Consider the following 26335-nt stretch of genomic DNA (forward strand, 5'->3'; position numbering starts at 1 on the left):
TAGGGTGTGGTGGTTCACACCTGTAGTCCCAGCTACTTGGGAGGCTGCGGTGGGAGGATCGCTCGAGACTGGGGATGTCAAGGCTCCAGTGAGACAGGATTGCACCACTGCACTCCAGCCTGGGTGGCAGAATGAGACTCTGTCTCAAAATTAAATCAAGTTATGTTAAATTAGCCAGGCATGGTGGCTCACACCTGTAATCCCAGCACTTTGGGAGGCCGAGGCAGGAGGGTCCCTTGGGCCCAGGAATTTGAACCAGCTGGGGCAACACAGGGAGACCCTGTCTCTAAATTTATTATTTATTTATTTTTGAGACGGAGTCTCTCTCTGTCACCCAGGCTGGAGTGCAGTGGTGTGATCTCAGCTTACTGCAACCTCCACCCCCCCAGGTTCAAGCGGTTCTCCAGCCTCAGCCTCCTGAGTAGCTGGGATTACAGGCGCCTGCCACCATACCCGGCTAATTTTTGTATTTTTAGTAGAGATGGATTTTCACCATGTTGGTCAGGCTGGTCTTGAACTCCTCACCTCAAGTGATCCACCCACCTCGGCTTCCCAAAGTGCTGGGATTACAGGTTGTGAGTCACTGTGCCCGGCCAAGGGCTGCGATTTAGAGGAGGCCCGAAAGAGCCACCGGGCGGCTAGGGTAGCAGGGCGGGGCATGTGGGTGGGGCACTGCTCAGGGAAAGGCATGGAGGCAGGAAGCAGCACAAGTGTGCAGGAGCCAGGCTGGGGCAGAGGGACGACGTGGAGGGAACACGGCATGGGCAGGCCACTCCTGCCTCATCCGAGGGCTCCTGGTCTTAGCAGCATCTATCAGAGGCAGAACAGGCTGCAGTCGGGGAGAGAGAGGAGGGTACCTGACCCGCCCACATGTACCAGGACAAGAATGCTGCACGCAGGGCCACACACCCCGGTCTGTGGGCTTTTCCGTCTGTTTCAGAGGGTGGGGGGCCAAAAAGCCCCAGCTCCCGGCTGGACGCTCCCTGCACGGGTTTCCAGGGGCTGCCACGACTCCACCGGGCGCTCTCTTTATTCTCTGCAGTGCTCACAATGGTCATCCCAACTGTGCCGGCCACGAGCAGGACTGGAGACCCATCCCTCACCCCAATCTGGTCCCGGCCTCTCTCTTCTGCGACAGAGGTGATCAATTTGGGGATTGGCAGTGACAGGCATCCAATGAGGCCCACCTCTTTGGGAGTGCAGAAAATCAAAGCTGTAGGTCACGGGCACAGGGAAACAGAAATGGCCCCAGACTTTGTTTCTACCCCCACCATTCTTCTAGCGGATGGGAACCTGTGAGCCTGGTGACCACCAGGAAGCAGCACAGTCAGGAGCGAGGGAGCGGGCTTTGCACCTTCTCCCCACTGAGCCTCCCAGCCTGGGGAACTTGAGACTAGAAGACACCCCCTGCACTCCCTGGGGCCAGCCAGAGGCTGAGGGCCCAGGCCTCTGAGGTTAGGGGGTTCCCTCAGGGAGCTCGGGAGGAGCCCTGCAGAGCACAGTAGGATCGGGGCACAGCTGGGTCACAGCCGCTGGGCAGTATCTTCTGAAACCCTCATCCTGGCTGGTTGAGCTGCAGGGGAGACCCCCAGAGAGTCTAGGGCGTGTCCTCAATTGGAGGAGGAAGTGAGGTACATCCGGGCTGGAGGTGCAGGAACCAGAGTCATTTTTTGTTTGCTTGGTTTTTTTTTTGTTTTTTTTTGGAAACCAGTCTCGCTCTGTCGCCCAGGCTGGAGTGCAGTGGCGCGATCTCCACTCACTGCAAGCTCCGCCTCCCAGGTTCACGCCATTCTCCTGCCTCAGCCTCCCGAGTAGCTGGGACAACTGGCGCCCGCCACCACGCCCGGCTAATTTTTTGTATTTTTAGTAGAGACAGGGTTTCACCGTGTTAGCCAGGATGGTCTTGATCTCCTGACCTCATGATCTGCCTGCCTCGGCCTCCCAAAGTGCTGAGCCACCGCGCCCGGCCTTGTTTTGGTTTTTTTGAGACAGTGTCTCGCTCTGTCACTCAGGCTAGAGTGCAATGGCATGATCTCGGCTCACTGCAACCTCTGCCTCCTGGGTTCAAGCGATTCTCCTGCCTCAGCCTCCCCAGTAGCTGGGATTACAGACGCCCACCACCACGCCCGGCTAATTTTTGTATTTTTTAGTAAAGATAGGGTTCCACCATGTGGGCCAGGCTGGTCTTGAACTCCTGACCTCAGGTGATCCACCTGCCTCAGCCTCCCAAAGTGCTGGGATTACAGGCATGAGCCACCGCACCCAGCCCTCCAGAGCCATTTTCTTATTGATGTAGGGATTTTCTATATCCCAGATTTTTTTGTTATTTTTTTGAGACAAAGCTTGTTCTGTCGCCCAGGCTGGAGTGCGGTGGCGCAATCTCAGCTCACTGCAACCTTCGCCTCCCGGGTTCAAGCGATTCTTGTGCCTCAGCCTCCCCAGGAGCTGGGGTGGTGTGCACCACCATACCCAGCTAACTTTAGTATTTTTTAGTAGAGACGGGGTTTCACCATGTTGTCCAGACTGGTCTGGAACTCATGACCTCAAGTGATCTGCCCACCTCAGCCTCCCAAAGTGCTGGGATTACAGGCGTGAGCCACTGCGCCCAGCCTATTATCCTGGATATTAACTCCTTCTCAGATATGTGAATTTTTTTTTCTTTTTATTTTTAAACGGAGTCTTGCTCTGCCACCCAAGCTGGAGTGCAGTGACGCCATCTCGGCTCACTGCAACCTCTGCCTCCCGTGTTCAGGAGATTCTCCTGCCTCAGCCTTCCAAGTAGCTGGAATTACAGACGTGCACCACCACGCCCAACTAATTTTTGCATTTTTAGTAGAGACAGGGCTTCACCATGTTGGCCAGGCTGGTCTCAAACTCCTGAGCTCAAGCGATCCGCCCTACTCAGCCTCCCAAAGTCCTGGGATTACAGGCGTGAGCCACCGCGCCTGGCCCAAGGCTGACTTTTGAGCTGGTTTTTGTGCGTGCTCCAGGGTAAGGGTCCACCTTCACTCTACTGCAGAGGCCCTTCTTCCTCTGGCGGAATCGGCCCTCAGTGAAGTGGCCTGTGCTCTCAAACCCCTGTGTGGAGCCTGGCCCCAGCAGACCCCAGAGGGGGCACCCAGGGCACTGGAGGTCCTGCCCTACTGCAGGCAGCTCCGCATCACACTTCCTGCTCCCCTCCCAAGGGGACCAGGGCAAAGGTGGGCGCGTGCCTGGCACAGTCAGCCACAAGCCTTGCCCAGGATCTTATAGTTACTGATTCAAACCCCCCACCCTCTCCAAGCCTCAGTTTCTCCTTAGTACCCAGGGAGCTGGACCCAACAAGTCCCCTCTCCTTGAAAACATGTGTGCCAGGTGCAGGCTGCTCAAAGGACACTTCTGGGCTGAGGATGCGCAACTGAGGGAGCCTCTTCCCTCCCCCACCTGCTCCATGCCCCTCACCCCCACCTGCTCCATGCTCCTCACCCCACCTGCCACAGCCTCCCCAAACCCCAGACCCTCCCGGCACTACTTCCCACCAGGACAGGAATTCTCTGAGTGCCTGAGCCATATCTCCTCAATCCCTCACCACACACACACAGGGAACCAGGGCCTTGTCTTGTTTCTCCTGTTCCACAACCTTCTATGGCTCCCATGGCCCACAGGTTCAGGCCCAGGCCCTCCCCAGCCACACACCACATCCAGTCGGTCTCCCCAAGCCCCACTCATGACAAGCCCCCCACCTTGCCAGCCCTGCCCTCTCTGTGCCTGAGGCTGCAGCGGGATCCGCCCAGGCCCGTGGCTCTCCTTGCTTTTCTTTGGCCACGGCCTTTACTGGCTGACGCCTCCCCACACAGCCCTGTGCTGACATCTTTGCCAGAAAGATGGCCTTGGAACCTTAGCCCATGCCAGGAAGCCAAAGGGCCATATCCCTCTGCCAGGCTTGCCCAGGGGGCTGGTTAGGAATGCAGATTTCAGCTGGGCGTGGTGGCTCATACCTGTAATCCCAGCACTTTGGGAGGCCGAGGTGGGCGGATCACTTGAGGTCAGGAGTTTGAGACCAGCCTGGCCAACATGGTGAAACCCCATCTCTAATAAAAATATAAAAATTAGCCAGGTGTGGTGGTACACGCCTGTAATCCCAGCTACTCGGGAGGCTGAGACGGGAGGATCGCTTGAACCCAGGAGGTGGAGGTTGCAGTGAGCCAAGATGGCGCCACTGCACTCTAGCCTGGGAGACACAGTGAGACTCCATCTGACAAAAAAAAGGAAAAAAAAAAAAAGCAGATTCCCAGGACCTCAAGGCTGGGGGCTGGGAGAGCAGGTGTCTAGACAGGCCACGGAGGCTCTGAGCCCAAGTTGCAGCCAGGACAGGCCCACGCTGGTCTTGGTGGGACAGGGCTGTGTGCGGCTCCTAGGGACTGGAGTCTGGGGGAGGCCGCCCCTGGTGCCCTGGACCCCCATCCCCGCGGCTGCGCCTCCCAGGCAGGCCGACCCAGGGTGTGTGGCCGCCCCTCCTGCTGTGGGTGCCTGCCAGGGAAGTGCCTGCTGGGGACCCTGTGGGAGGTGGTGGGAGAATGAGTGAGGCAGGCAGGGAGTGAATGAGTGAGGGAGGGAATGCGTGAGTGAGGGAGGGAATTAATGCATGAGTGAGGGAGGGAATGAGTGAGGGAGGGAGGGAATTAATGCATGAGTGAGGGAGGGAATGAGTGAGGGAAGGAATGAATGAATGAGGGAGGGAGGGAATGAATGAGTGAGGGAGGGAATTAGTGAGGGAGGGAATGAATGAGGGATGGAATGAATAAGGGAGGGAATGAGTGAGGGAGGGGGGAATGAATGAATGAGTGAGGGAGGGAGTGAATGAATGAGGAAGGGAATGAATGAGGGAGGGAGGGAATGAGGGAAGTAGGGAATGGATGAGGGATGGAATGAATAAGGGAGGGAATGAGTGGGGGGGAATGAAGGAATGAGTGAGGGAGGGAGTGAATGAATGAGTGAGGAAGGGAATGAATGAGGGAGGGAGGGAATGAGTAAGGGATGGAATGAATAAGGGAGGGAATGAGTGAGGGAGGGAATGAATGAGTGAGGGAGGGAATGAGAGAGGCAGGGAATAAGTGAGGGAGGGTGGGAATGAATGAGTGAGGGAGGGAATGAGTGCGGGAGGGAGGGAATGAGTAAGTGAGGGGGGGAATGAGTTTGTGAGAGTGGGAATGAGTGAGGGAGGGAGGGAATGAACGAATAAGTGAGGGAGGGAATGAATGAATGAGGGAGGAAATGAGTGAGGGAGGGAATGAGTGAGGGAAGGAATGAATGAGTGATGGAGGGAATGAATGAATCAGTGAGGGAGGGAATGAGTGAGTGAGGGAGGGAACTAACGAGGGAGGGAGGGAATGAGTGAGGGAGGGAAGGAATGAATGAGGGTGGGAATGAATGAATGAGGGCGGGAATGAGTGAGTGAGAGCAGGAATGAGTGAGTGAGAGGGAGAATGAGGGAGGGAGGGAATGAATGAATGAGGGAGGGAGGAAATGAGTGAGGGAGGGAATGAGTGAGTGAGGGAAGGAATGAATGAGTGATGGAGGGAATGAATGAATCAGTGAGGGAGGGAGTGAGTGAGGGAGAGAATTAATGAGGTAGGGAGGGAATGAGTGAGGGAGGGAAGGAATGAATGAGGGTGGGAATGAATGAATGAGGGCGGGAATGAGTGAGTGAGAGTGAGAATGAGTGAGGGAGGGAGGGAATGAATGAATGAGTGAGGGAGGAAATGAGTGAGGGAGGGAATGAGTGAGTGAGGGAGGGAATGAGTGAGGGAGGGAAGGAATGATTGAGTGATGGAAGGATTGAATGAATGAGTGAGGGAGGGAATGAGTGAGTGAGGGAGGGAATGAGGGAGTAGGGGAGGGAATGAATGAATGAGTGAGGGAGGGAATGAACGAATGTGGTCACTCCGCGCGGTCCCCAAGCACTCGGACACCGTGACCTTGGCTGCGGCCCCGCCGTCGGCGAAATGCGGGCGGGGAGGGGGGGGCCGGGAGAGCCCGGGGGCCGGCACGGCCGCGCGTTGGCGAACGGAGTGTCCCGCGCGCTCGCGGGTCTGGGGGCCTCCGGACCCGGTCCCGGGTGTTGCGTGGGCGGGAGGGGGGGTCCGGAAGCGCCCCTCCCCCACAGGCTCGCCCCGCCCCCGCCCCCGCCGCTCGCAGTCCCCACGACCCGCCCGCGCCCCCGCCCAGGGCCAGCCCCCAGATTAGGGAGCATCCACACTTCTCCTCCCGTCGGTCATGCTCGCATTCGGCCTTTTGTACGGGGTCCGCTCATTGGGCGGATCAGAAGGTCTCCCCGCCTACCGCCCCGAACTGGCCAATTGCAAGGGGTTTCACAGGGCGCTGAACTCGCGGGAGCGTCACCGTCCTGCGACGCTTCAGAGGATCCTTAGGCCTCGGTGGTCTTTGGCCCCCGGCCCCAGGCCCTGACCCTAAGGAAACCTCCGGGACCTGTGGCTGGAGAGGTGACCGCCAGGCATCCGGGGAGCCTTTGGAGATCTCGGCCTCCTTTTTCCCTCGCTGCTTGCCGGCGTGTCCTCGGGTGGACGCGGGCACCCCGAAGGGGAGTTTACAGACGCTCCCTCACATCGGGGACGCGGCTCCTTTAAGGGCGTAGGTGTCCAGGGCGCCGCCTGACTGGAAAGTCGCCCCCCGGCCGGGCTCCTGAGGCGGACCTGGGGCGCGGGCGCGCGGCAGCGGGGCGCGGGCAACGGGAGGCGCACGGCGGCGCGGGCGGTGCTCGGGGCCGGGCGGCGGCAGCGGCGCGCGAGGCAGGCGTGCAGAGGGCAGCCCCGCGCCAGGCCCCGCCCCGCGCGCCCCGCCCGCGCCAGGGTCCTCGGAGCTGCTCTGGCTGCGCGCGGAGCGGGCTCCGGAGGGAAGTCCCGAGACAAAGGGAAGCGCCGCCGCCGCCGCCCCGCTCGGTCCTCCACCTGTCCGCTACGCTCGCCGGGGCCGCGGCCGCCCGAGGTGAGCGCGTGCGGGGGCCGGGCCGGGGCCGCGGGGCGGGGGTCGGGCCGAGGCCTCTACTCCTGTCGGGCCCGGGCCCCCGACTGCCCCGCGCCCCGCCCCGCCGAGCCGGGCCCCGCGCCGCGGCCGAGCTTCCCGGGGAGTCCGAGAGGCCCCGCGCTCGGCGCCGGCTGGGTCCGCGCTGCTGGCGCCGCGGGGCTGCGGCCTGAGCGCCCGGGCCGCCGCAGGCCTTCGGAGCCGGGGCTCCCCCACTTCGCCCCCGAGGTGCGCCTGGCGTGGGGCCGGGGCAGCCACCTGCAGCCGGGGCCCCGCGAGGCCGCGCCTTCCTCCTGCGCGGGGAGCGGCTTCCGGGGTCACGGTCGCCCCGCGGACGGAGAGGATGGGCCGCGGGGGGAGAGTCTTGGATTGCAACATCGCTGGCTCGCGGGGGTGGGGGCCGGTGAGCGGGCTTGTTTTCGGTGCCTTAAAACCAAAACAAGTCTAAGTTTTCTTGCGCCTCTGAAGATGCTCTGCTGGCGTTTGCTGGGGCCCTGAACGTGAGCGCCTCGCTGGAGGGAGAGTTTTATTCTGTTTTGGGCATCTCTTTTTATCGGTTGAATAGTAGTTGGTTCTGGCAGTTAACGTGCGTAGGAGGAATGTAAGGGAATGGTTAGTTGGGCTTGTGATCGTGGCCTGTAGTCACGCTTGAATCGCAGAACGAAGTGGTTTTGTTGGTATAATTGGAAGTTACGCTTAGTTTCTCTGTTTGCAAAGTGCCTGTCTTTGGGGTGTTCGGTTTGTTTCCTTTTACAGGACCTACCCCAAATGTTTCTTGCTCTTCAAGAAACGTTGCCTTTGGGTAGAGAACCTATGCAACGGAAGACGGGACGGATCCTAAGTTTGCCCTGATTGCTCATTCGGAGAGGTCCCTTCCCTAGGCCACTGGGTGGTTGCTGGTGTGCGCTTGTGTGGTGTCTCAGGGTTTGGGGTCTTGCTTCAGAAACATTCTCGGGGCCTGGGGCAGATCAGGTGCCGCCAGGTGAGCGTCTCCCGACTGCAGGTGCTTGGGTCTTGCAGAAGGGAATACCTCCCCAAGCCTGGGAGAGTTTGCATTTGGGTGCAGGAGGGTCTTTAAAGGCTTCTTGTGCCAGCCTGTCGTGGCGACCACCAGTTGTGGAGATGAGTGCGGTGGAGTTGTGGGAGGTGAGTGCTTTGCTCACCCTCAGCCAGGAAGTTGCTCTGAAGTCGGTGCTGTCAACCAGCAGAGCAAGGCGGTGATCCGAGAAGCTAAAGCTCAGCCGGTTGCGGGCGCCCAGCAGGAGGACAGAAGGCAGACTTTCGGGCCGCTCCTGGAGTGCCCGGCCCTGTCTCCGTTGCTGCAGTGTCTGGGCCTTGCCTGGCTCTAGTAGATGAGAGTTGTTTTTGTCTTTGCATCATAAAAGTTTCTTGCTCTGAAGCGTCTAGTAACTACTAGCCGGTTCAGTAAGTGCCTATCTGTAAATTTGGAAGGGCAGATTCGATTTTCAGCGGGATTTTGAATGCTTGGTCTGTGTTGTGATTACATTGTTACAGATTGGCCGCTTTCTCCAGAAGGCCAGTAGGAGGGGGTGCAGGGGGAGGGGCCTGGCTTCTGTCTGGGACAGGGTGGGTGTGCACCTGTGGCTCCTTGCCCTGATGGTGCAGTGCCTGTGAGACCACCCCGTGGTGCTGAGTGCTTTGGGGCAGGGGACACAGCAGCAGCAGCCAGGCCTTGGCAGGAGGTCTCGCAGGACCACCCCTCACGACTTCTCACACCTGAGACAGTAATAGCTAGGTGCTGGGACGGGGGCTTCTAGGCGGCTCTGTCCAGTCCTCAGCAGGAGGGCTGCCTGTGGCAGGGTCCCAGGCCTGGCTGGCCTCTCTGCGGCCTGGCCTTGCCTGGCTGTGAGGATAGCATTGCCCATGGTCCTTCAGTGTCCGGAGCACTGGCCTGAGGCTTCAGAGACCTGCCTGATTCCTGGCCTCGCTCAGACCCCGGGCACCTGGGAGGTCGTGCCTCCTAGAAACGGCCGCTCGCCAGGCTGCTTTGCACCACACCGGGCACAGGCTGCGGCCACTCAGGAAGCCCATCGTGGGGCTGGGGAAGCGAGAGCTGTGAGTCCTCAGGTCGCAGCTGGGTTGCTGCATGTGGGAGTGGAGGGTGGAGGAACGTGTGGAGTTTCAGAGCCCAGCCCGGTGCGGAGACAGCCTTGAAACCGTGGTTGGCGGGCGCTCCACTCCGCTCTGGGCTCGAACCCTGCCTGCCCCCAGCTCGGCCCAGCTGTGCCCCCCACTTTCTGCCTGTCTGGCCCCTGGCTTCCCCCCACCCCACTTAGAGGAGGGCATGGGGAAGGGCAAACGGTCCAGAGGGCAGGCGGCCTGCAGGCTCCTCTGCATTGCCGTGAGGAGGGTGTGGAGAAGGACATCCCAGTGGGGCCCGGTCTGGGGCTGCCTGTCTTGGACTTAGTCGTGGACCTGGAGGCCAGTGCCCGGGTGGCCCCTGTCACCCTCTCACTGTGACGCCAGCACCTGCTGACTGGAGGACCCAGGTTCCTTTGCCTGCTGTTTCTCAGGCTGCCCTGAGGATCCGTGTTTGGTGAAAAGGAGCCAAATCCACCTGCAGGGTAGGCGGCTCTAGCAGCCTCAGAAGCCTGGTACCCTGGCGACACTGGACCTGCCTGGGCTTCTTTGATCCCAACCCCACCCCCGATTTGTGCTTTGCTGACTCGGGAAGTCATCGTGCCAGCCAGAACCTGAGTGCGGGCCTCTCAGAGCTCCTTCCTCCGTGGGTCTGCTGGGGACTGGGCCTTGTCTCCCCAACGAGTGCCAGGTGAGGCTGCGGCGGCTCCGACGCAGGTGGAGCTGCTGACCTGGCCCCTTCCTGCGGCTGCGAGGTGTGTGAGGTTCGTGGGCCTCCACAGGTGTGGGCGCCATCCAGGTCACCAGGGCCCTTGTGGCTATTCTAGGACAGCCCAAGCCGTAGTAGGGACGCCCCCCCACGGCTTAGAAGACCTGGCTCAGTCCCCCAGCTTTGTAGAGGTGGCCCTTGTTTGGTGTTGAGATATCAGACTTGGGGGTAGCTTCCGTGTTCCCGTGGACGTTGAAAATCAGCACATGTTTAGCTTTGAATTCTTCGGCGAGTTTTGTGCCCTGAGTGCTGTTTTTCTTCGGTAAAGGTGGCCACCAGTAGGGTGGCCTTGAGGCTGCTGGCCCTGTCTGCCTGGTGTCCCCAGTGACAGTGCTGGCCGACAGGCTCCCGCCGAGACCCCAAAGGTGAAGGTGCCAAGCCCCTGAGGTCCCGTGCAGAAGTGTGGAGCTGGAATCTGGCGTGTGTGCCGCTGCCTCTGATCAGGGACCTGGTCCCCTCCCCCATGCTCCTGCCCTGCCCTGCAGGACCCGTCTGTCCCCTGAAGCTACAGGGACATGGTAGTGGCTGCAAGGTCTGGGAAGGATGGCCCCGTGGAGGGCTCCTCTCTCAGTGAGGCTGAGCCTTTGCCCTGTGGGACTCGTTCTGCTCTGTCTTCAACCTGGTGAAACCCCATCTGTACTAAAAATACAAAAATCAGCTGGGCGTGGTGGCGCACGCCTGTAATCCCAGCTACTCGGGAGGCTGAGGCAGGAGAATTGCTTGAACTCAGGAGGCGGAGGTTGCAGTGAGCTGAGATCGCGCCACTGCATTCCAGCCTGAGCAACAGAATGAGACTCTGTCTCCAAAAAAAAAAAAAAAAAAAGAATAACAGATGTCAGATGTCCCCTGGCCCAGCCTGAGTCTCACTTCTGAGCGCCTGATACTAAGGCAGGGACCCAGCACCCCACATCCATCTGGGGCACCAGCCCTGCCTAGTCCCCACCTGATGGTACAGTGAGGACCCTGCCACATCAGCCACCGCAGGGTGGCAGCTACCGCCCAGTCGCAGCGGCCTAGCCTCTGAACATCTGTCTCCTCACCTTGGAGCAGAGGCTGCAGCACGTGTTGCAGACCGGGGCTGGGTGGGGGCCATGGGGAAGGGGTCCTTCCTGCCCCCGCCTCCCGGTGATCTGGGCACCACTCACGGGGCCTCCCCTGGTAGACCCTCGGGGTCGGACGACGGCTTGCAAGAGGAGAGTCCCTGCTGGGCCAGGCCAGCGCATGTTAGGAGCAAGCCTGCCTGCTGCGGGCCGTGTGCGTGTGATGGGATGGCAGGAGCCCGCTCACCTCTCCTGACCCCGTGCTCTGCCTCCTGTGTTCCAGGCCTCTCCTGACCCCGTGCTCTGCCTCCTGTGTTCCAGGGACTGTGAACATGTCCGGGATCGCCCTCAGCAGACTCGCCCAGGAGAGGAAAGCGTGGAGGAAAGACCACCCGTTTGTAAGGAGGGCTTCATTTCTGTGTGCAGTGCTGTGGACAGCCCGCCTCGGTTGAAACTGTGCCCTCCCTGCTGGGAGGGAGCTGGTCGCGTGCCTGGGCCGGGCTGGTGGGACTCGCAGGCCGATTCTTGGTGGTTTTGGTCCAACTAGATGCCGCCGCGCTGATGTGCTTTTGTGCTGGTTTTCTTTTCTCTCAGGGTTTCGTGGCTGTCCCAACAAAAAATCCCGATGGCACGATGAACCTCATGAACTGGGAGTGCGCCATTCCAGGAAAGAAAGGGGTAAGGGGCGCTGCCGGCCTCCTGCCTGTTGGGGCTCAGCAGATGCGTGCGGCAGTGCCACGGGGATACTCCACTCAGATCCCTGCCGTCCGTGACGGCCACCCTTGTCACAGGCTGCGGTCAACAGGTCAGATCCCCAGCTGTGGCCTGGCCCCCGCCCCGTGAGGACTTGAGCTCAGAAGGTGGTGCTGGCAAGGTTGGGATGACAGCTGTGTCCCTACCGAGGTCATTTCTGGTTGAGAAGGAAGCAGGCTGGGCCTGGCCGGGCACAGGGCTGAGCTGTGGCAGAGGGGAAGGGGCTCTGGTGTGTGTTGGGAGCAGGCCTGAGGGGCGGGCAGCCTTTGCGTGCTGGAACCCGGGATTCTGCTGTATCCTTCCAGGTGTGGCTCAGGTCGCGGGAGCTGGGTTTGCAGGAGAGCCACCCCGGCCTAAAATCGCCTACCGGAGAACCTCTTGGGGCACAGGGACTGGCGGCAGCCACCTAGGATGCCTGCTTGGGGCCCCATGTGTGTCTGGCAAGCAGGGCGGCGCACGTGCCTGTCCTCTTTGCCCAGCTCACGTGAAGCGCTTGGCCAGGGACTCCAGGCCGGCGTGCACATAAGGTTCATGCTCGTGGACTCTGAAGGAAGGAGAGATCCCTGAGGTGTTGGTCCTGCCGGAGGCCTTGTTCCCTCCGGCCCATGCCAGCCTCTGGGTTTCGCTCTGAAACAGCTGCTCTCAAAGCAGCTCCGGCCCCCTGAGCTGAGCAGTCCCAGCAGGACTCAGCTTTGCCCGAGACAGGATGTGGCTTGGATTTGTCACTTGTCTGAGGCTCTGCTGAGAACGTCCCTTGCCCTTCACGTTATGGCGAGGCAGGTGCGCGCGCGGCCCCAAGGAAGACGGGAGTGGTATCAGGTTGTGGGGTGGCAGAGGCGCCTCATCCAGGCAGGGGCTTGCAGAACACCCTGGGGTGAGGGCACGGGTGTGCTCTTGGCGCTGCCGGCCCCAGTGTGCGGCAGTCGTCACCCCCAGCCCAGCCCCCGACCCCCGTCTCCTCCTCTCCTTCCCAGGAGGGCCTTTCAGACTCACGCTCTGGGCACGGCAGAGGTCCTGACGGCCCCCTTGGCGGGGCTGGTCCAGGCTTCAGGCTGGTTTGGGAGCCGCCTCTGTCGGGCCTCTGGCCCCCGGTGTCCTGGCAGTCCTGGAGGTTGTGTCCTAGAAGCGAGCCCCTTCCTCCTGGGCCGGCCTGCGGCAGGCAAGCAGCCCATCTCACCACGGTTTATTTCCCCACAGACTCCGTGGGAAGGAGGCTTGTTTAAACTACGGATGCTTTTCAAAGATGATTATCCATCTTCGCCACCAAAATGTAAGTAGCTCACTGTTCAGTGTCCTGGAAGTCGGCCTGTTCCTGTGGGGATTGGAGTCCTCTCCAAAGAGGCCCCTGGCTGTGGCTGTGGTGCCCTGGTCTGGGCGATCATGGAGCTGGGAGGGAGGGAGTTCACAGATTTGGAGGTCGGCTTTGATCCCTGGTCCCCGCCTCAGGCTGCAGATTCGAGTCTGTTTCCAGCTCCAGGGGTGGGCGGTACACGTAATAGACTTAGTCTCTCATCCCGGCTAATTGGCTGGGAAGCTCCAGAGTCCTGTGGAGGGAGGCGCTGTGAGAACCAGGCTGGAGCTCCTGGGCTAGGAGTGCCTGGACCCTCAGTGGTTGTTGGCGATGAAGACAGAGGATTTGGTGCCCACAAGACCCCAGCCCTGGATGGGATGGACATGCAGAAGGACCACCACTCAGAGTCTCACCCTGAGGATTTATCTTGCTCCACCTTCTTACTGCTCTTCCTGTGGTGTCTTACAGTCTCCCACCCGTGGCTGTGTCTGCAGCCTGGGCAGGCATAGAGCAGGTGAGCAGCAGAGAAGACGTGAGAAGAAAGGGCTGAGGCCAGATTCGAAATTGAGCCTACAGCTAAGTTAATGATCTCAGTCAGTTCAGCAAAACTCAGGAGAGGGAGGAGAGGGCTGCCGCGTCCCTGCCGTCCCATAGCTGGAAATCGGCAGGCCCTTTTTGTGGTGAGTTCCACGCGTTAACACGTGCCCAGCACCTAGAGAGTGCCTGGCCACGGTGAGGCGAGAGCTCTGTGTAAAAGCTTCCCCTGCAATTGTCACTCAAGACACACAAGTGTTTTCCGCAGTGGCAGTGACCAGAGGAGCTTGAGGACTGCTGACAGCACAACCTGGCCGAGACTTGCTTCATTTTGGATTGTCCTTTGCTGTTTGATTTTTTTTTTTTAAACCGTGAGCAGGTGTTACTTAAGATGACTTATTTTAATTAAGAAAAATATAAGAATGAGACAAAGTAGCTGCTTTCATTGATTCTGTTCAACCGTTTATTGGAATTCCAAGCAAGTGCAGCAGGACAAGAATAAGAAGTCACAACGAAAGACGTGGGGAGGAAGGCCAGGACAACAGCTCAGTAAAGCTGAGGTGCAAGGCTGGGTGCAGTGGCTCACGCCTGGAATCCCAGCACTTTTGGAGGCCGAGGTGGGAGGATCACCTGAGGTGAAGACTAGCTTGGAAAACATGGTGAAACCCTGTCTCTACTAAAAAAAAATAAAATACAAAAATTAGCGGGTGTGGTGGTGGGTGCCTGTAATCCCAGCTGCTTGGGAGGCTGAGGCAGTAGAAGCACTTGAACCCAGGAGGCAGGTGCAGTGAGCCAAGATCACACCATTACACTCCAGCCTGGACAGCAGAGCAAGACCTTGTCTCAAAAAAAAAATAGCACAGGATATCGTAAAGGAAACAAAACTAAGTAATACATATAAAAATGAAGTAGAGATTGAGGTACACAAATCTGCTTTTATATCATTTCAGTGAGCAAGGTTTTAAAACTGCCATTTATAGTAGCATGAAATACGTTGGAATAAATGCAACAAAAGATTGGTTCAGGACCTCTGTACTGAAAACTGTAGAATGTTCCAAGGGAAACCATGGCCGGCCTGAGCGGTAGCTGAGCTCTTCTCTGCATTTGGAGGGGAAGACACGACGTTGTACAGACAGCCCTTCTTTCCAGGCTTGTCTGCAGATTCCGTGTGATCCCAGTTGGAGTCAAGCACGTCTTGTTGGAAACTGTCCCACAGACTCAGGAGATGCAGAAATGCGGAGGCCTTGGCTTCTCGGTAGGGGTGGTGAGACCCAGGCTGGGGCTTCGTGGGTGCACAGCACACACGCTTACCCTCCGCCAGACCTGCCACGGGACACGGTGATGGAGACTGCGGGGTTGCTGAGAAGACAGGCAGGCAGACCCGCAGACAGAGCAAGGGGTCCGGAGGCCACGCGTGTGGTGTTTTGGGCTGTGACACCCTGAGGGATATTCCAGCAGGAGAGATGAGCTCTGCCTCCCATCATAGAGAAACAGCTTCCAGATGGATTGTGGTACCCAAGCAGAACAGCGTGGAGAGGAAGACCCAGGATGGTGTCCGTGAGCCCTGGGCAGGCAGGGATCTCTTCACCAGGGATGCAATGAAGTGCTGGCCAGAGGGAGATTGACGAGTTGACTAAGTTGAAATTAAGAATCTCTCTTAATCATAAAGACTGCAGTTGGCACCGGGCAGGAGGGCACACTACGGTGTATGTACGTACCTCAGCCCTCACCCCGAATCTACCAAGAGCTCCTGGGAATCAGTAAGAAGGCAGCCATTACGTCCAGCACAGGAAAGGCCTCCACCCAGCCAGCAAATGTGGCAGGGATGCCTGGCTTTGCCGAAGAGTGGAAGCCTCTGCAGTGGGATCTGCCGTACCGCACAGGGGAGCAGACAGAGCCGCGGCGCAGGGCAGCGGGAGCCTCAGCCACTGCTGGAGGGAGCGGATGTTCTGAACGTTTCTCCTGGACGCTGCCTGCCACACTGGTGGAAGCCGAGCTCATGCTGTAGGACCTGGCTGTTCACTCGAGTCAGTCGAGATTCACAGACGCGCAGGCGTGTGTCCACCAGAGGCACAGATGGGTGCCGGTGTCACCCCCACTTGCCACAGATGACAGGTAGGGAAGAGTGAAGAGGCCACGTGATGCCTGGCGGACAGTCCAGACAGGAGGGCACCCCCTTTGTGTTCCTTCTGCCAAGCGCGGGAGTGGCCAAGCCGGAGGCCACGAGGAACTAGGAGGCAGCCTCTACCTCGGGAGGGACAGGTGGGCCTGGCGGTGCTGGCGTCCAGCATCTGCGCCTTTCTGTGGGTAAGTTGTGATTGGCAGAAGAAACGAGATTGAGAAATCAGATTAAATTGAAATTAGGCAATTTTTGTGTTTGCCAAAAGATTCCCTTAGAAGAGCAAAAGGTCAGGCCGGGCGCGATGGCTCACACCTGTGATCCCAGCACTTTGGGAGGCTGAGGCAGGTGAATCACTTAAGGTCAGGAGTTTGAGACCAGCCTGACCAACTGGAGGAACCCCGGTTCTAATAAAATAGAAAAATTGGCCAAGCTTGATGGCAGGTGCCTGTAACCTCAGCTACTCTGGAGGCTAAGGTGAGGCGGGAGAATCACTTGAGCCCGGGAGGTGAAGGCTGCAGTGAGCTGAGATCCAGCCTGGGCAACACAGTGAAACTCCATCTCAAAAAATTAAAAAAGCAAAAAGTCAAGCCCCAAGCAGAAGAGCCCTGTAAGACGTGTCACTTGAGGAACTTCTCCGAAGCAGTCACCAGGAAGCAGCCTGGGCTGAAAGGGGCCCTCAGCGGTCACCAGGATGCGCAGCGTAGCACCACGGAGTGGCCGCCGTGCACCTCACCCAGTGGCTAGAATCCGCCAGCGATGCAGCCTGGAAGCAGCATGGCTTGAGGGCCAACGCCGTGACCGCACATTCCACAGCAGCGCGCTCACGCGCGTTCGCACTCAGGACTGCCACGCAGCTGCTGGTGTCGTCCGTGAGCTCCTGCGGTGTGGGATGGTCCGCCGTGTGGGATGGTCGCAGTGTGGGATGCTCTGTGGTGGTGTCCTCGCCTTCCCCAGGGAGTGTGCCCTGTGCGTCTCCATGGTACCTGAAGTCCAGGAAGCTGCCCGCGGGTGTTGGAGTTGGGATTACGGGGCAGACGCAGTGGTCGGTAGGAGCAAGTGTTCTGGGAAGCTGTAGGTGTTCGTGGCACGTTGGCTTTCTGATAATTCCTCTGGCTGCACTAGATGTGCCACACTGCGTGTCCTTCCGTAGCACTGAGAGAAGAGGGAGGATGCCCGGGTAAAAGATGGGAAATAGCCTAGAATATCAACTGTGATGGTCCCTGGTGGGGCTAATGGTGGCAAACTTTTCTGCTTTTTTGTAAAGAAATAACACAGGGTCCTAAAAGCCCGTGTGTCCTGGAAGCAGAGGGTCTGTGTCGGAACAGCCGACTCTGGAAGGGCCTTGGCTATGTCCCTGGACGTCTCCTGTGGCTCCTTCCATCTCCCCTGAGTCTGGCCCAGCTGGGAAGGATGTAGGGGCCACAGGTTAAGTGGCCACCCTGGGGCCTATGTTCCCAGACTGCCTGGCTGTGCTGGGAGTTCTGTCCCGGGAGAGACACAGCTTCGTCTCAACTGCGGCCGTGTCCCCAAGGCTCTGTTCCCTGTGTGCAAAGGTGTATATGTCTGCCTTTTGTCTCCTCATGGCCACAATTTAATTTTTTTGAAAAGTTTTTGGCCAAATAACCTGGCTGCCAACCCGGGGCCCCAGTGTTGGGAGGAGGGTGACGTGGGGAAGGACGTGACTCTGGGACAGTGCCTGCCTCCAAAAAGTGCTTCCTTTCTTCCTTTTCCTCCAGGTAAATTCGAACCACCATTATTTCACCCGAATGTGTACCCTTCGGGGACAGTGTGCCTGTCCATCTTAGAGGAGGACAAGGACTGGAGGCCAGCCATCACAATCAAACAGGTACGGGGCCTCCGCCGCCGGCACGGGCAGGGCTGCCTCAGTCTCCCCTCCGGACGCGTGAGTCTGTGGTCATTCTCTGTGGCTGAGGCTGAGTCTCACGGTGTCTCCCTTTCAAACTGCTCACACCTGTCTTGTGTTTTTGTCTCTGGCGCAGATCCTATTAGGAATACAGGAACTTCTAAATGAACCAAATATCCAAGACCCAGCTCAAGCAGAGGCCTACACGATTTACTGGTTAGTAGCAACCTTGGCCCCGCTGGTGGCAGCTCCTCCCCATCCCAGCCAAGGCCGCCTGGCAGGAGGGGAGTGGAGCACACAGGCTCACCCTAGGGACAGCCAGGTCCGCGTCTCCAGGGGGAAGGTCGGGGGGCATAAACCCTGTGGGCAGCAGGCACCGTTGCACACGGTCTGCGGTGGGCATGGATGGCGCCAGAGCCGTGTCTGGGGGAGGGAGCAGGCCAGGTGACAGGGGCTGTCTTGGGCCACTGCCCCAGTGAGTTGTGGCCAGCTAGGAGGGGAAGGACCCTAGGCGTGGGTGCCAGAGGAGGCCATGCTGAGAGGCCTTTCCACCGGCTCAGCCTCCCTTGGACCCCAGCCTCCTGCACCGCCCCTGCTTCTTGTCCCCATCCCCTCTACAACTTGGTTCCTCCTGTGGGGGGACCCAGCCCAGCAGGGCTCAGTGATGTGATGCTGTTACACAGGCCGTGGGCTTCCACCCTGTCCCTGTGAGGTGCTGCTGTGGCTAGAAGGGTCCCCGTGGGCGTGGGGTCCTGTCTGCACCAAGGAGGGCCTGGTGTGAGTTAGGATGCAGACGACAGCCAAACAGTGCTGGGGACAGCAGGGAGGACCCTGCCCTGAGCAGACACCACGCGCCTGCTTGTCCTGCTCCCTCTGCAGCTGCTCTGGGCAGGTCCATAAGAAGGTGGGTTGGGGCCTCCGACCCCCACTGCTCCACCTGCAGCGTTGAGAAACCCAGCCCCATCTCACCACAGGTCCCCACACCTCTGAGGGGGTCTCGGGGGCCCCAGTGGCCAGGGACCCAGAAGGCTCACCCTGCAGCTACCCCACACATCCCTGCCACCGTGGGCATTGGGGGCCCTCTCCCTCCAGGGTGCGTCTCCTGGTCAGGAGGGGGGAGGCTGAGGGGTCCCGGTTGCCGTAGGCCCAGCCCGCACAGGTCGTGAGGAAAAGCACCTGGTTTCGGCCGGGCGCAGTGGCTCACGCCTGTAATCCCAGCACTTTGGGAGGCTGAGGTGGGCGAATCATGCGGTCAGGAGTTCGAGACCAGCCTGGCCAACGTGGCGAAACCCTCGTCCCTACTAAAAATACAAAAAAATAGTTGGGCGTAGTGGTGGGTGCCTGTAATCCCAGGTACTCGGGAGGCTGAGACAGGAGAATCACTTGAACCCGGGAGGCGGAAGTTGCAGTGAACTGAGATCCTGCCAGTGCTCTCCAGCCTGGCAACGGCGGGATGCCATCTCAAAAAAAAAAAAAAAGCACGTGGTTTTGGAGAGATGCGTTTCTCCCTGGATGCGGGCCCAGCCCAGGTGTCTGCAAGGTGCCCTCCCTGGTGTCTGAGGGTGGCACAGAGGCCCCAGGCAGGGAGCAAGTATCACAGCAGCCACCCCAGGCTCAGCCTGGCTCCCCTGCATGGTGGTGCACACCTGTAGTCCCAGCTATTTGGGAGGCTGAGGTGGGAGAACTGCTTGAGCCCAGGACGTTGATGCTGCAGTGAGTCGAGATTACAGCACTGCAATCCAGCCTGCGTGACAAAACAAGACCCTGTCTCAAAAAAAAAACTCATAGCTGCTCAGTCAGCCGAGCCATTGCTGGAAGTGGCTCATGGCATGTGGCGTGACCTGGGTTTGTGTGCTGGCCTGCTGTGCCCTAGGAGTTCCGTGAAATGCATTCCCTTGGACAGGAAGCCGCAGTGCTCACGGGTGTCCACATGGCCCTTGAGGCAGAAAATGTTTTCTTTTTTTTTTTTTTTGAAACAGAGTCTCACTCTGTCGCCCAGGCTGGAGTGCAGTGATGTGATCTCAGCTCACTACGACCTCCGCCTCCTGGGTTCAAGTGATTCTCCTGCCTCAGCCTCCCAAGTAGCTGGTATTACAGGTGCCCGCCACCACACCTGGCTAATTTTTGTATTTTTAGTAAAGACAGTGTTTCACCATGTTGGCCAGGCTGGTCTCGAACTTCTGATCTCAGGTAATCCACCTGCCTTGCCTCCCAAAGTGTCGGGATTACAGGCATGAGCCACCGTGCCTGGAAAATGTTTTCTAGGCCAAGTGTGGTGGCCCCAACGCCTGTAATCCCGACACTTTGGGAGGCAAGGTGGGCTGATTGCTTGAACTCAGGAGTTCATGACTAGACTGGGCAACATAGCGAGACCCTAGCTCTACAAAAAATTAAAAATTCTGCCAGGTGTGGTGGCTCATGCCTGTAATCCCAACGCTTTGCGAGGCCACTGTGGGAGAGTTGCCTGAGCCCAGGAGTTGGAGACCAGCTTGGACAACATGGCAAGACCTGCTCTCTTAAAAAAAAAAAAAAATTAAGCCGGGGATGGTGGTGCATGCCTGTAGTCCCAGCTATTTGGGAGGCTGAGGTGGGAGGACTGCTTGAGCCCAGGTGGTTGATGCTGCAGTGAGCCAAGATTGCAGCATCACAATCCAGCCTGGGTGACAAAACGAGACCCTGTCTCAAAAAAAAAAAGCATGCCAGGCACGGTGGCTCATGCCTGTAATCCCAGCACTTTGGGAGGCCAAGGCAGGCACATCACAAGGTCAGGAGATCAAGACCATCCTGGCTAACATGGTGAAACCCCATCTCTAGTAAAAATATAAAAAATTAGCCGGGCGTGGTGGCGCACACCTGTAACCCCAGCTACTCGGGAGGCTGAGGCAGGAGAATGGCTTGAACCTGGGAGGTGGAGCTTACAGTGAGCCAAGATCACGCCACCACACTCCACCCTGGGCAACAGAGCGAGACTCTGTCTCAAAAAAAGAAAAAAAAAAAAAGGCAAATGTTTTCCTGCCTAGCCCTTAGATGGTCTGCCATCCCCAGCATGGTGTGGGCGTGAGCTCTGTCTCGCCTGCACCCCATTTGCCAACCATCTCCAGAGCTGGGCTGTGGCTCCCATCTGCAGCGTGGGCTGGGCAGGGTTGCAGTCCCCCGCCCTGTGTGACTTTCCCCTGTGTCTCCTGGGCTTGGTGCCTGATGGGCTGCACTGTACATTTGCGTGCACGTAAACAAACGTTCTTTCTCCTACAAACATCCACTTGAAAAGCACTCTTTGTGAAGCATGTTTGCGGGTTTCAGATCCTTTTTCCTGGGTTTCCTGGAGGCCTTGGACCGTGTTCCTGCCCTGGCAGGTGCCTTTTCTCGGGGCCCCTGCTTGGTCAAGGAAGAGCTGGGACGTGTGGCCACCGCCTCTGGTTCCTTCCATGTCCACCCAGCTAAGCTGCTCTGCCCTGGGGCCGGCTGGTGGCCCAAGGAGGGCGCTGGGGTCTGGGCTGCGGTCCAGGCCCTTGGCCTGGGTGGGGATGGCACCTGCGCTGCCACCGTCCTGGGCTGTTGCACCATGCAGAGTGAGGCTCAGTGTCTCAGACCAGGTCCAATCCTGGCGAGACTGCCTGGACTGCGACCCCAGGAGCCACCTCCATAAATGTCACGGTGTCCCCCGTCCTCAGGGTCATGCTGCCCCCAGTGACCCATCAGCCCCTTAGGTGCAGCCTTGGCCGCCCTCCCGCCCACCTGTTTTGCCCAGGCAGTGTGTGCCATGCCACTCTCCTGGGCAGCTGTTTGCAGGCTGAGCCTCACTCTGCCCAGCTCCAGACCTGTTCCCGATGCCCCTGCACTGCCCAGCTCGTGCACAACCCCTTCTGAACCAGGCCTGCCTTCCCACACCTTTGCCCCTGGGGCTGAGAGCCTCATGGAAAAACCCTCCAGAAGTTTGTGTCTATTTTTGGGAATTAACAAAAACAGTGGCAAACAGTCCGTGTTTTCAGTTTATTAGCACTGTCCCCAGACCTACAGAAAAGAGAAGCTGCTGATGACTAGTTAGGACCAGACTTTTGGCATCGGCAACGATGTTGCAGGCCCTGAGCCCTCCTCACAGCCCTGCGGGGACCCCTCTGTGCCCCTCAAACACCAGGGCGTGAGCCCTCCTCGCGGCCCTGCGGGGACCCCTCTGTCCCCCTGGAACACCAGGGCGTGAGCCCTCCTCGCAGCCCTGCAGGGCCCCTCTGTCCCCCTCGAACACCACATCCACCCAGCATGGGTTCCTCTCCTCCCTGCCCTTCTGTCCCCCTCAGACCACAGGACAGTCTCATCCACGTCAGAGCCAGCCTGGGCTCCCCACCACGTAGGCCTCCCTGCTTCTCCGGGCTTCCTGCTTCCGTTACTCTGACAAGCTCCACAGTGCCCTCGCCCAGGAGGTGCCGTCCTGCAGCCTGGTGTGCCGAGCTGGCTCCGGGGCGAGCGTGAGGGCCAGGCTTCTCAGCCCTCTAACGCGTCTCTTCTCTTTTGACCTCCTCAGCCAAAACAGAGTGGAGTACGAGAAAAGGGTCCGAGCACAAGCCAAGAAGTTTGCGCCCTCATAAGCAGCGACCCTGTGGCATCGTCAAAAGGAAGGGATTGGTTTGGCAAGAACTTGTTTACAACATTTTTGCAAATCTGAAGTTGCTCCGTACAATGACTAGTCACCTGGGGGGGTTGGGCGGGCGCCATCTTCCATTGCCGCCGCGGGTGCGCGGTCTCGATTCGCTGAATTGCCCGTTTCCATACAGGGTCTCTTCCTTCGGTCTTTTGTATTTTTGATTGTTATGTAAAACTCGCTTTTATTTTAATATTGATGTCAGTATTTCAACTGCTGTAAAATTATAAACTTTTATACTTGGGTAAGTCCCCCAGGGGCGAGTTCCTCGCTCTGGGATGCAGGCATGCTTCTCACCGTGCAGAGCTGCACTTGGCCTCAGCTGGCTGTATGGAAATGCACCCTCCCTCCTGCCGCTCCTCTCTAGAACCTTCTAGAACCTGGGCTGTGCTGCTTTTGAGCCTCAGACCCCAGGTCAGCATCTCGGTTCTGCGCCACTTCCTTTGTGTTTATATGGCGTTTTGTCTGTGTTGCTGTTTAGAGTAAATAAACTGTTTATATAAAGGTTTTGGTTGCATTATTTTCATTGAAAGTGTGAGGAGGCGGCCTCCGAGTGCCCGGCCCTCCCCACCTGCCTGTAGCCCCACCTCGGGACAGGACCAGGCTCTCCCATCTGCTTCGGATGCACCCAGGCTTCGTGGCTCTGTCTTGCCCTGGATCTCTGTAAACAGGGCTGTGTGTACAAAGTGCTGTTGAGGTTTCTGTGCTCCCCGGATCTTCGGGCCGTAGAGCGCTGGGCAGCTAAGATCTGCATAGGTCGGGATTGGCGTCGAGACCCTGGCAACTGTGCACTGGTGTCTTGGGGGCTGCAAGGCCAGGTCCAGACCAGGGCTGGAGGCTGCCTGAGGACTCCTATCCAGGCAGCCTGCTGGCGGGGGTGCCCTCTTCAGTGGCCAGGTCACAGGGATGGAGCCGTGCTGTGCATAGGGTGCCACCTCAGGTGTCTGTCCCTTGTGTCCTCAGGAGGCAGCCTTGCTACCACCCTTGGCAAACGCCAGGTGCTTTTTCCGGGAGAGCCCACAGCCGTGGCCCCTCCAGGGCTTCCCCGACCCTTAGTGCCAGGTGGAGGGCCTTGGGCAGCCTGTGTCTGTAATTCTTCGTCCTGAGGCCGCCTGAGCGTGGTCTGTCCTGGGGAGGCTGTGCCCCTCAGAAGCCGCCCTGACGCTGAGCCCTCTGCAAAGGTTGGGCCAGCCAGGCCTCTTGGGGCTGCCTCAGCCATGGCCGAGCCACTGCAGGAAGTGGCCTGGCTGGGAAGTTGGGTGCTGGTCACCTCCCAGCAGGGAAGGCGCAGTGGACAGAGATGGGAAGCCCTGGGGGACACAGCCCGGCGCTCCCAGCCCTCCGACCTCCGGCCCCCAACTCAGTCTCCCCATCCTAGCGAGCTTGGCCCTCCTCAGTTTCATTTCAAGCCTTAGGGCTGCAGCTGGCCCTGCTGCCCTGGCACCCCCCGGCGGCTGGAGCTGGGTCCCCGTGGCCCAAGTTCAGGGTCCCAAGGGGACAGGGCGGGTGCTCCCCAAAGGAGCAAAGAATGCAGGGAGGGCACGGCCCAGGGCCCTGGGAAGGGGAGCTCGACACCCTCCGGGTCCGTGTGGGACCCCAGCCACTGTTGGCTGGGAATCGAAGTTAGAGGTGACTTCCAAAGGCCCCCCAAGCCGGCAGTGCCCCCCCCACCCCACCCAGCGACCCTGCGGTGCCAGTGCCTTGTTGGTTTTTCCGGCTATGCACCCTGCAGTCACTGAGCTCTTGGTCTGACATCTGATGTTTGTGGTTTGTTTATAACACAGGGGGCCTTACCTGGGGAATTCAGCTGGTTTGAATATTTGTAGCCCGCTCCCAGAATGTCTTATTTTGTAATGACTGAACTACATTTAGTAATAGTTACACATGTATGTGATTAATACATATGGAAATTCAATATATTTTGTAGTTAACGTATTCTGAAGTAACGGATGTTTCTAGCCAATTGTAGTGACTTCAGCTAACGAAATGTTCCTTTTGTAGTACCACAGTCCTCGGCCTGACGAAGGACGTGAACCTCGTAAGAGGAGAGCTCTGAAACGCGGTCACCTTTGTTCAGTGGAAGGGAAAGTGTGTTCCCGGCATGAGGTGCCTCGGAGTTAGTAAAGAATTGTGGGCAATGGATTAACCACTGTATCTAAGAATCCACCAATTAAAGCATTTGCACAGATTGCGGCCTGCCGGGTGTGTCCTTTCCTGCCCTGTCCCTGGCTCCCCTGGGCTGTGGGGGTGGGAGCCCACTGGGGCCACAGGGCGGCCCCCCAACCCCAAGGCCCAGCCTTACCTCCCAGGGCTTTGTTCTGGTCCTGCTTCCAGCCCCACGTCAGCCCCTCCGGGTGACATCCCCTCTAGCCAAGGTGACCCCCAGCCTCGGGGTCTCTTCACTTGCACCTCCCTGGCCTGCTCTAGGGGTCTCCTCCCTGGGACTCGAGGCTGCTCTTGCTGCCCCTGGCAGGGGACCTCCTTGGGGAGCAGGGACCCCAGGTGTCCAGAGAGCTCTCCTCACAGGGCCCATCCAGGGCTGGCTAGAGCCAGCCACCAGGTAGGAGTCTGGTGCACAGGTGCAGGGACCCCAGCCCCCTGTGGGACGGGCTAGCCAGGCCTGAGCTGGCGCTGGGGGAGCCCTCCCTTGGCTTTGGCAGTCGGGCTAGCCACAGGTGCCCTCCGTCTCTCAGGTCCCTTGGGACCTGGGTCTGGCGGGGCCAGAGGAGGCTAGGAGACTTGGCCACCATGCTGGCCGCTGCCCCCAGGAACGCAGGCTCCTGGCTAGGCTGCTGGTCCCCAGGTCCCCTCACCTTCCTGGACCTGAGGCCTGGCCCCGCCATCACTCACTGGGATCCACTGGTGGGAAGACTTCCTCATGATTACCATGACGACAGGTTGCCAGGTTGGAGGGCCTTGCACTGATTCGGACTGGCTGGAGCTGGTTTGAGCCAGCTACAGCAGGGAGGGGCCTGGGAGTGCTGGATTTGGAATCCATCCCCAGCCGACCCTGATTCTGGGTCTGGGGGTGTCCTGAAGCACCTGCTCAGGAGACACAGCCTGAGACCCCCAGGCACCACCTGGTCTGAGGAAGCCATTGGGCCCAGTTGGGGTGGGGGCTCCTGGCTTTGGCCCATTGGGTGGGAAGGGGCTGGGGCAACTGGTCCCATCCACCCTGTCTCCGGCCCAGCCTGGTCCAAAGGCTCCTGCACCTGCCAGGAGGTCGGCTTATCCGGCTCTTAGGAAGAAATAGGAACAGGCACAAGAAAACCACCGGGCACATGTGGCTTGGGCTCTTCCTTCCCTGGGCCTCTGCCCTTCCTCCAGGATGCCCTCCGCCGAAGAAGGCAAGTTCCCACTCCTCGAAGCGGGCTGTGCCTTATTTCTTTCTTTATTTATTTAGAGATGGAGTCTCACTCTCTCGCCCAGGCTGGAGTGCAGTGGCATGATCTCGGCTCACTGCAGCCTCTGCCTCCCGGGTTCAAGCAGTTCTCCTGCCTCAGCCTCCCGACCCTGGGCTGTGCCTTTAAGGAGGGACTCTGAGGCTGGGCGCGGTGGCTCACGCCTGTAATCTCAGCCCTTTGGGAGGCCGAGTTGGGAGGATCATCTGAGGTCAGGAGTTCAAGACCAGCCTGGCCAACATGGCAAATGCCCATCTCCATTAAAAATAAAAAATTAGGCTGGGCACGGTGGCTCATGCCTGTAATCCTAGCACTTTGGGAGGCCGAGGCGGATGGATCAATATAGTGAAATCCTGACCAATATAGTGAAATCCCGTCTCTACTAAAAATACAAAAATTAGCCGTTTGAGGAAGACGTGGTGGTAGGTGCTATGGATCGCTGATCCGCAGGCTCCTGCTCCTGACTCACCGCTGTTCGCTCTCGCCAAGGAACAAGTTGGTCAGGAAGCCACGCAGCAGCTATGGCTTTATTATTTTTTTTTATCAATTTATTTATTTTTTGAGACAAAGTCTTACACTGTCTCCCGGGCTGGTGTGTGGTGGCGCAATCTCGGCTCACTGCAGCCTCTACCTCCCGGGTTCAAGCGATTCTTCTGCCTCAGCCTCCCGAGTGCCTGGGACTACAGGCGTGTGCTACCACACCTGGCTAATTTTTGTATTTTTAGTAGAAACGGGGTTTCACTATGTTGGCCAGGCTGGTCTCGAACTCCTGACCTCATGATCCGCCCACCTTGGCCTCCCAAAG

General features: G+C 58.8%; 1 protein-coding gene across 6 annotated transcripts; it reads left to right on the forward strand.

The window, feature by feature from the left end:
* The first annotated feature begins 6341 nt into the window (after positions 1-6341).
* Positions 6342-22633, forward strand: UBE2I (ubiquitin conjugating enzyme E2 I). Of its 6 annotated transcripts, XM_054534453.1 has the most exons (8): positions 7345-7520; positions 9555-9811; positions 11213-11327; positions 11524-11607; positions 12880-12952; positions 17366-17475; positions 17630-17709; positions 22013-22633. In XM_054534453.1, the coding sequence occupies exons 3-8, from the start codon at positions 11262-11264 to the stop codon at positions 22074-22076; spliced, it is 477 nt and encodes a 158-aa protein (XP_054390428.1). In that variant the 5' UTR covers positions 7345-7520; positions 9555-9811; positions 11213-11261; the 3' UTR covers positions 22077-22633. The 6 variants fall into 6 exon arrangements, with proteins under 6 accessions (XP_054390430.1, XP_054390431.1, XP_024089686.1 ...); XM_054534455.1 differs by lacking the exons at positions 7345-7520; positions 9555-9811 and adding an exon at positions 6342-6630; XM_054534456.2 differs by lacking the exons at positions 7345-7520; positions 9555-9811 and adding an exon at positions 6350-6482.
* The last annotated feature ends 3702 nt before the right edge of the window (positions 22634-26335 follow it).

The sequence above is a fragment of the Pongo abelii genome, chromosome 18 (genome assembly GCF_028885655.2).
Source record: "Pongo abelii isolate AG06213 chromosome 18, NHGRI_mPonAbe1-v2.0_pri, whole genome shotgun sequence".
In the NCBI taxonomy this organism is placed as follows: Eukaryota; Metazoa; Chordata; class Mammalia; order Primates; family Hominidae; genus Pongo; species Pongo abelii.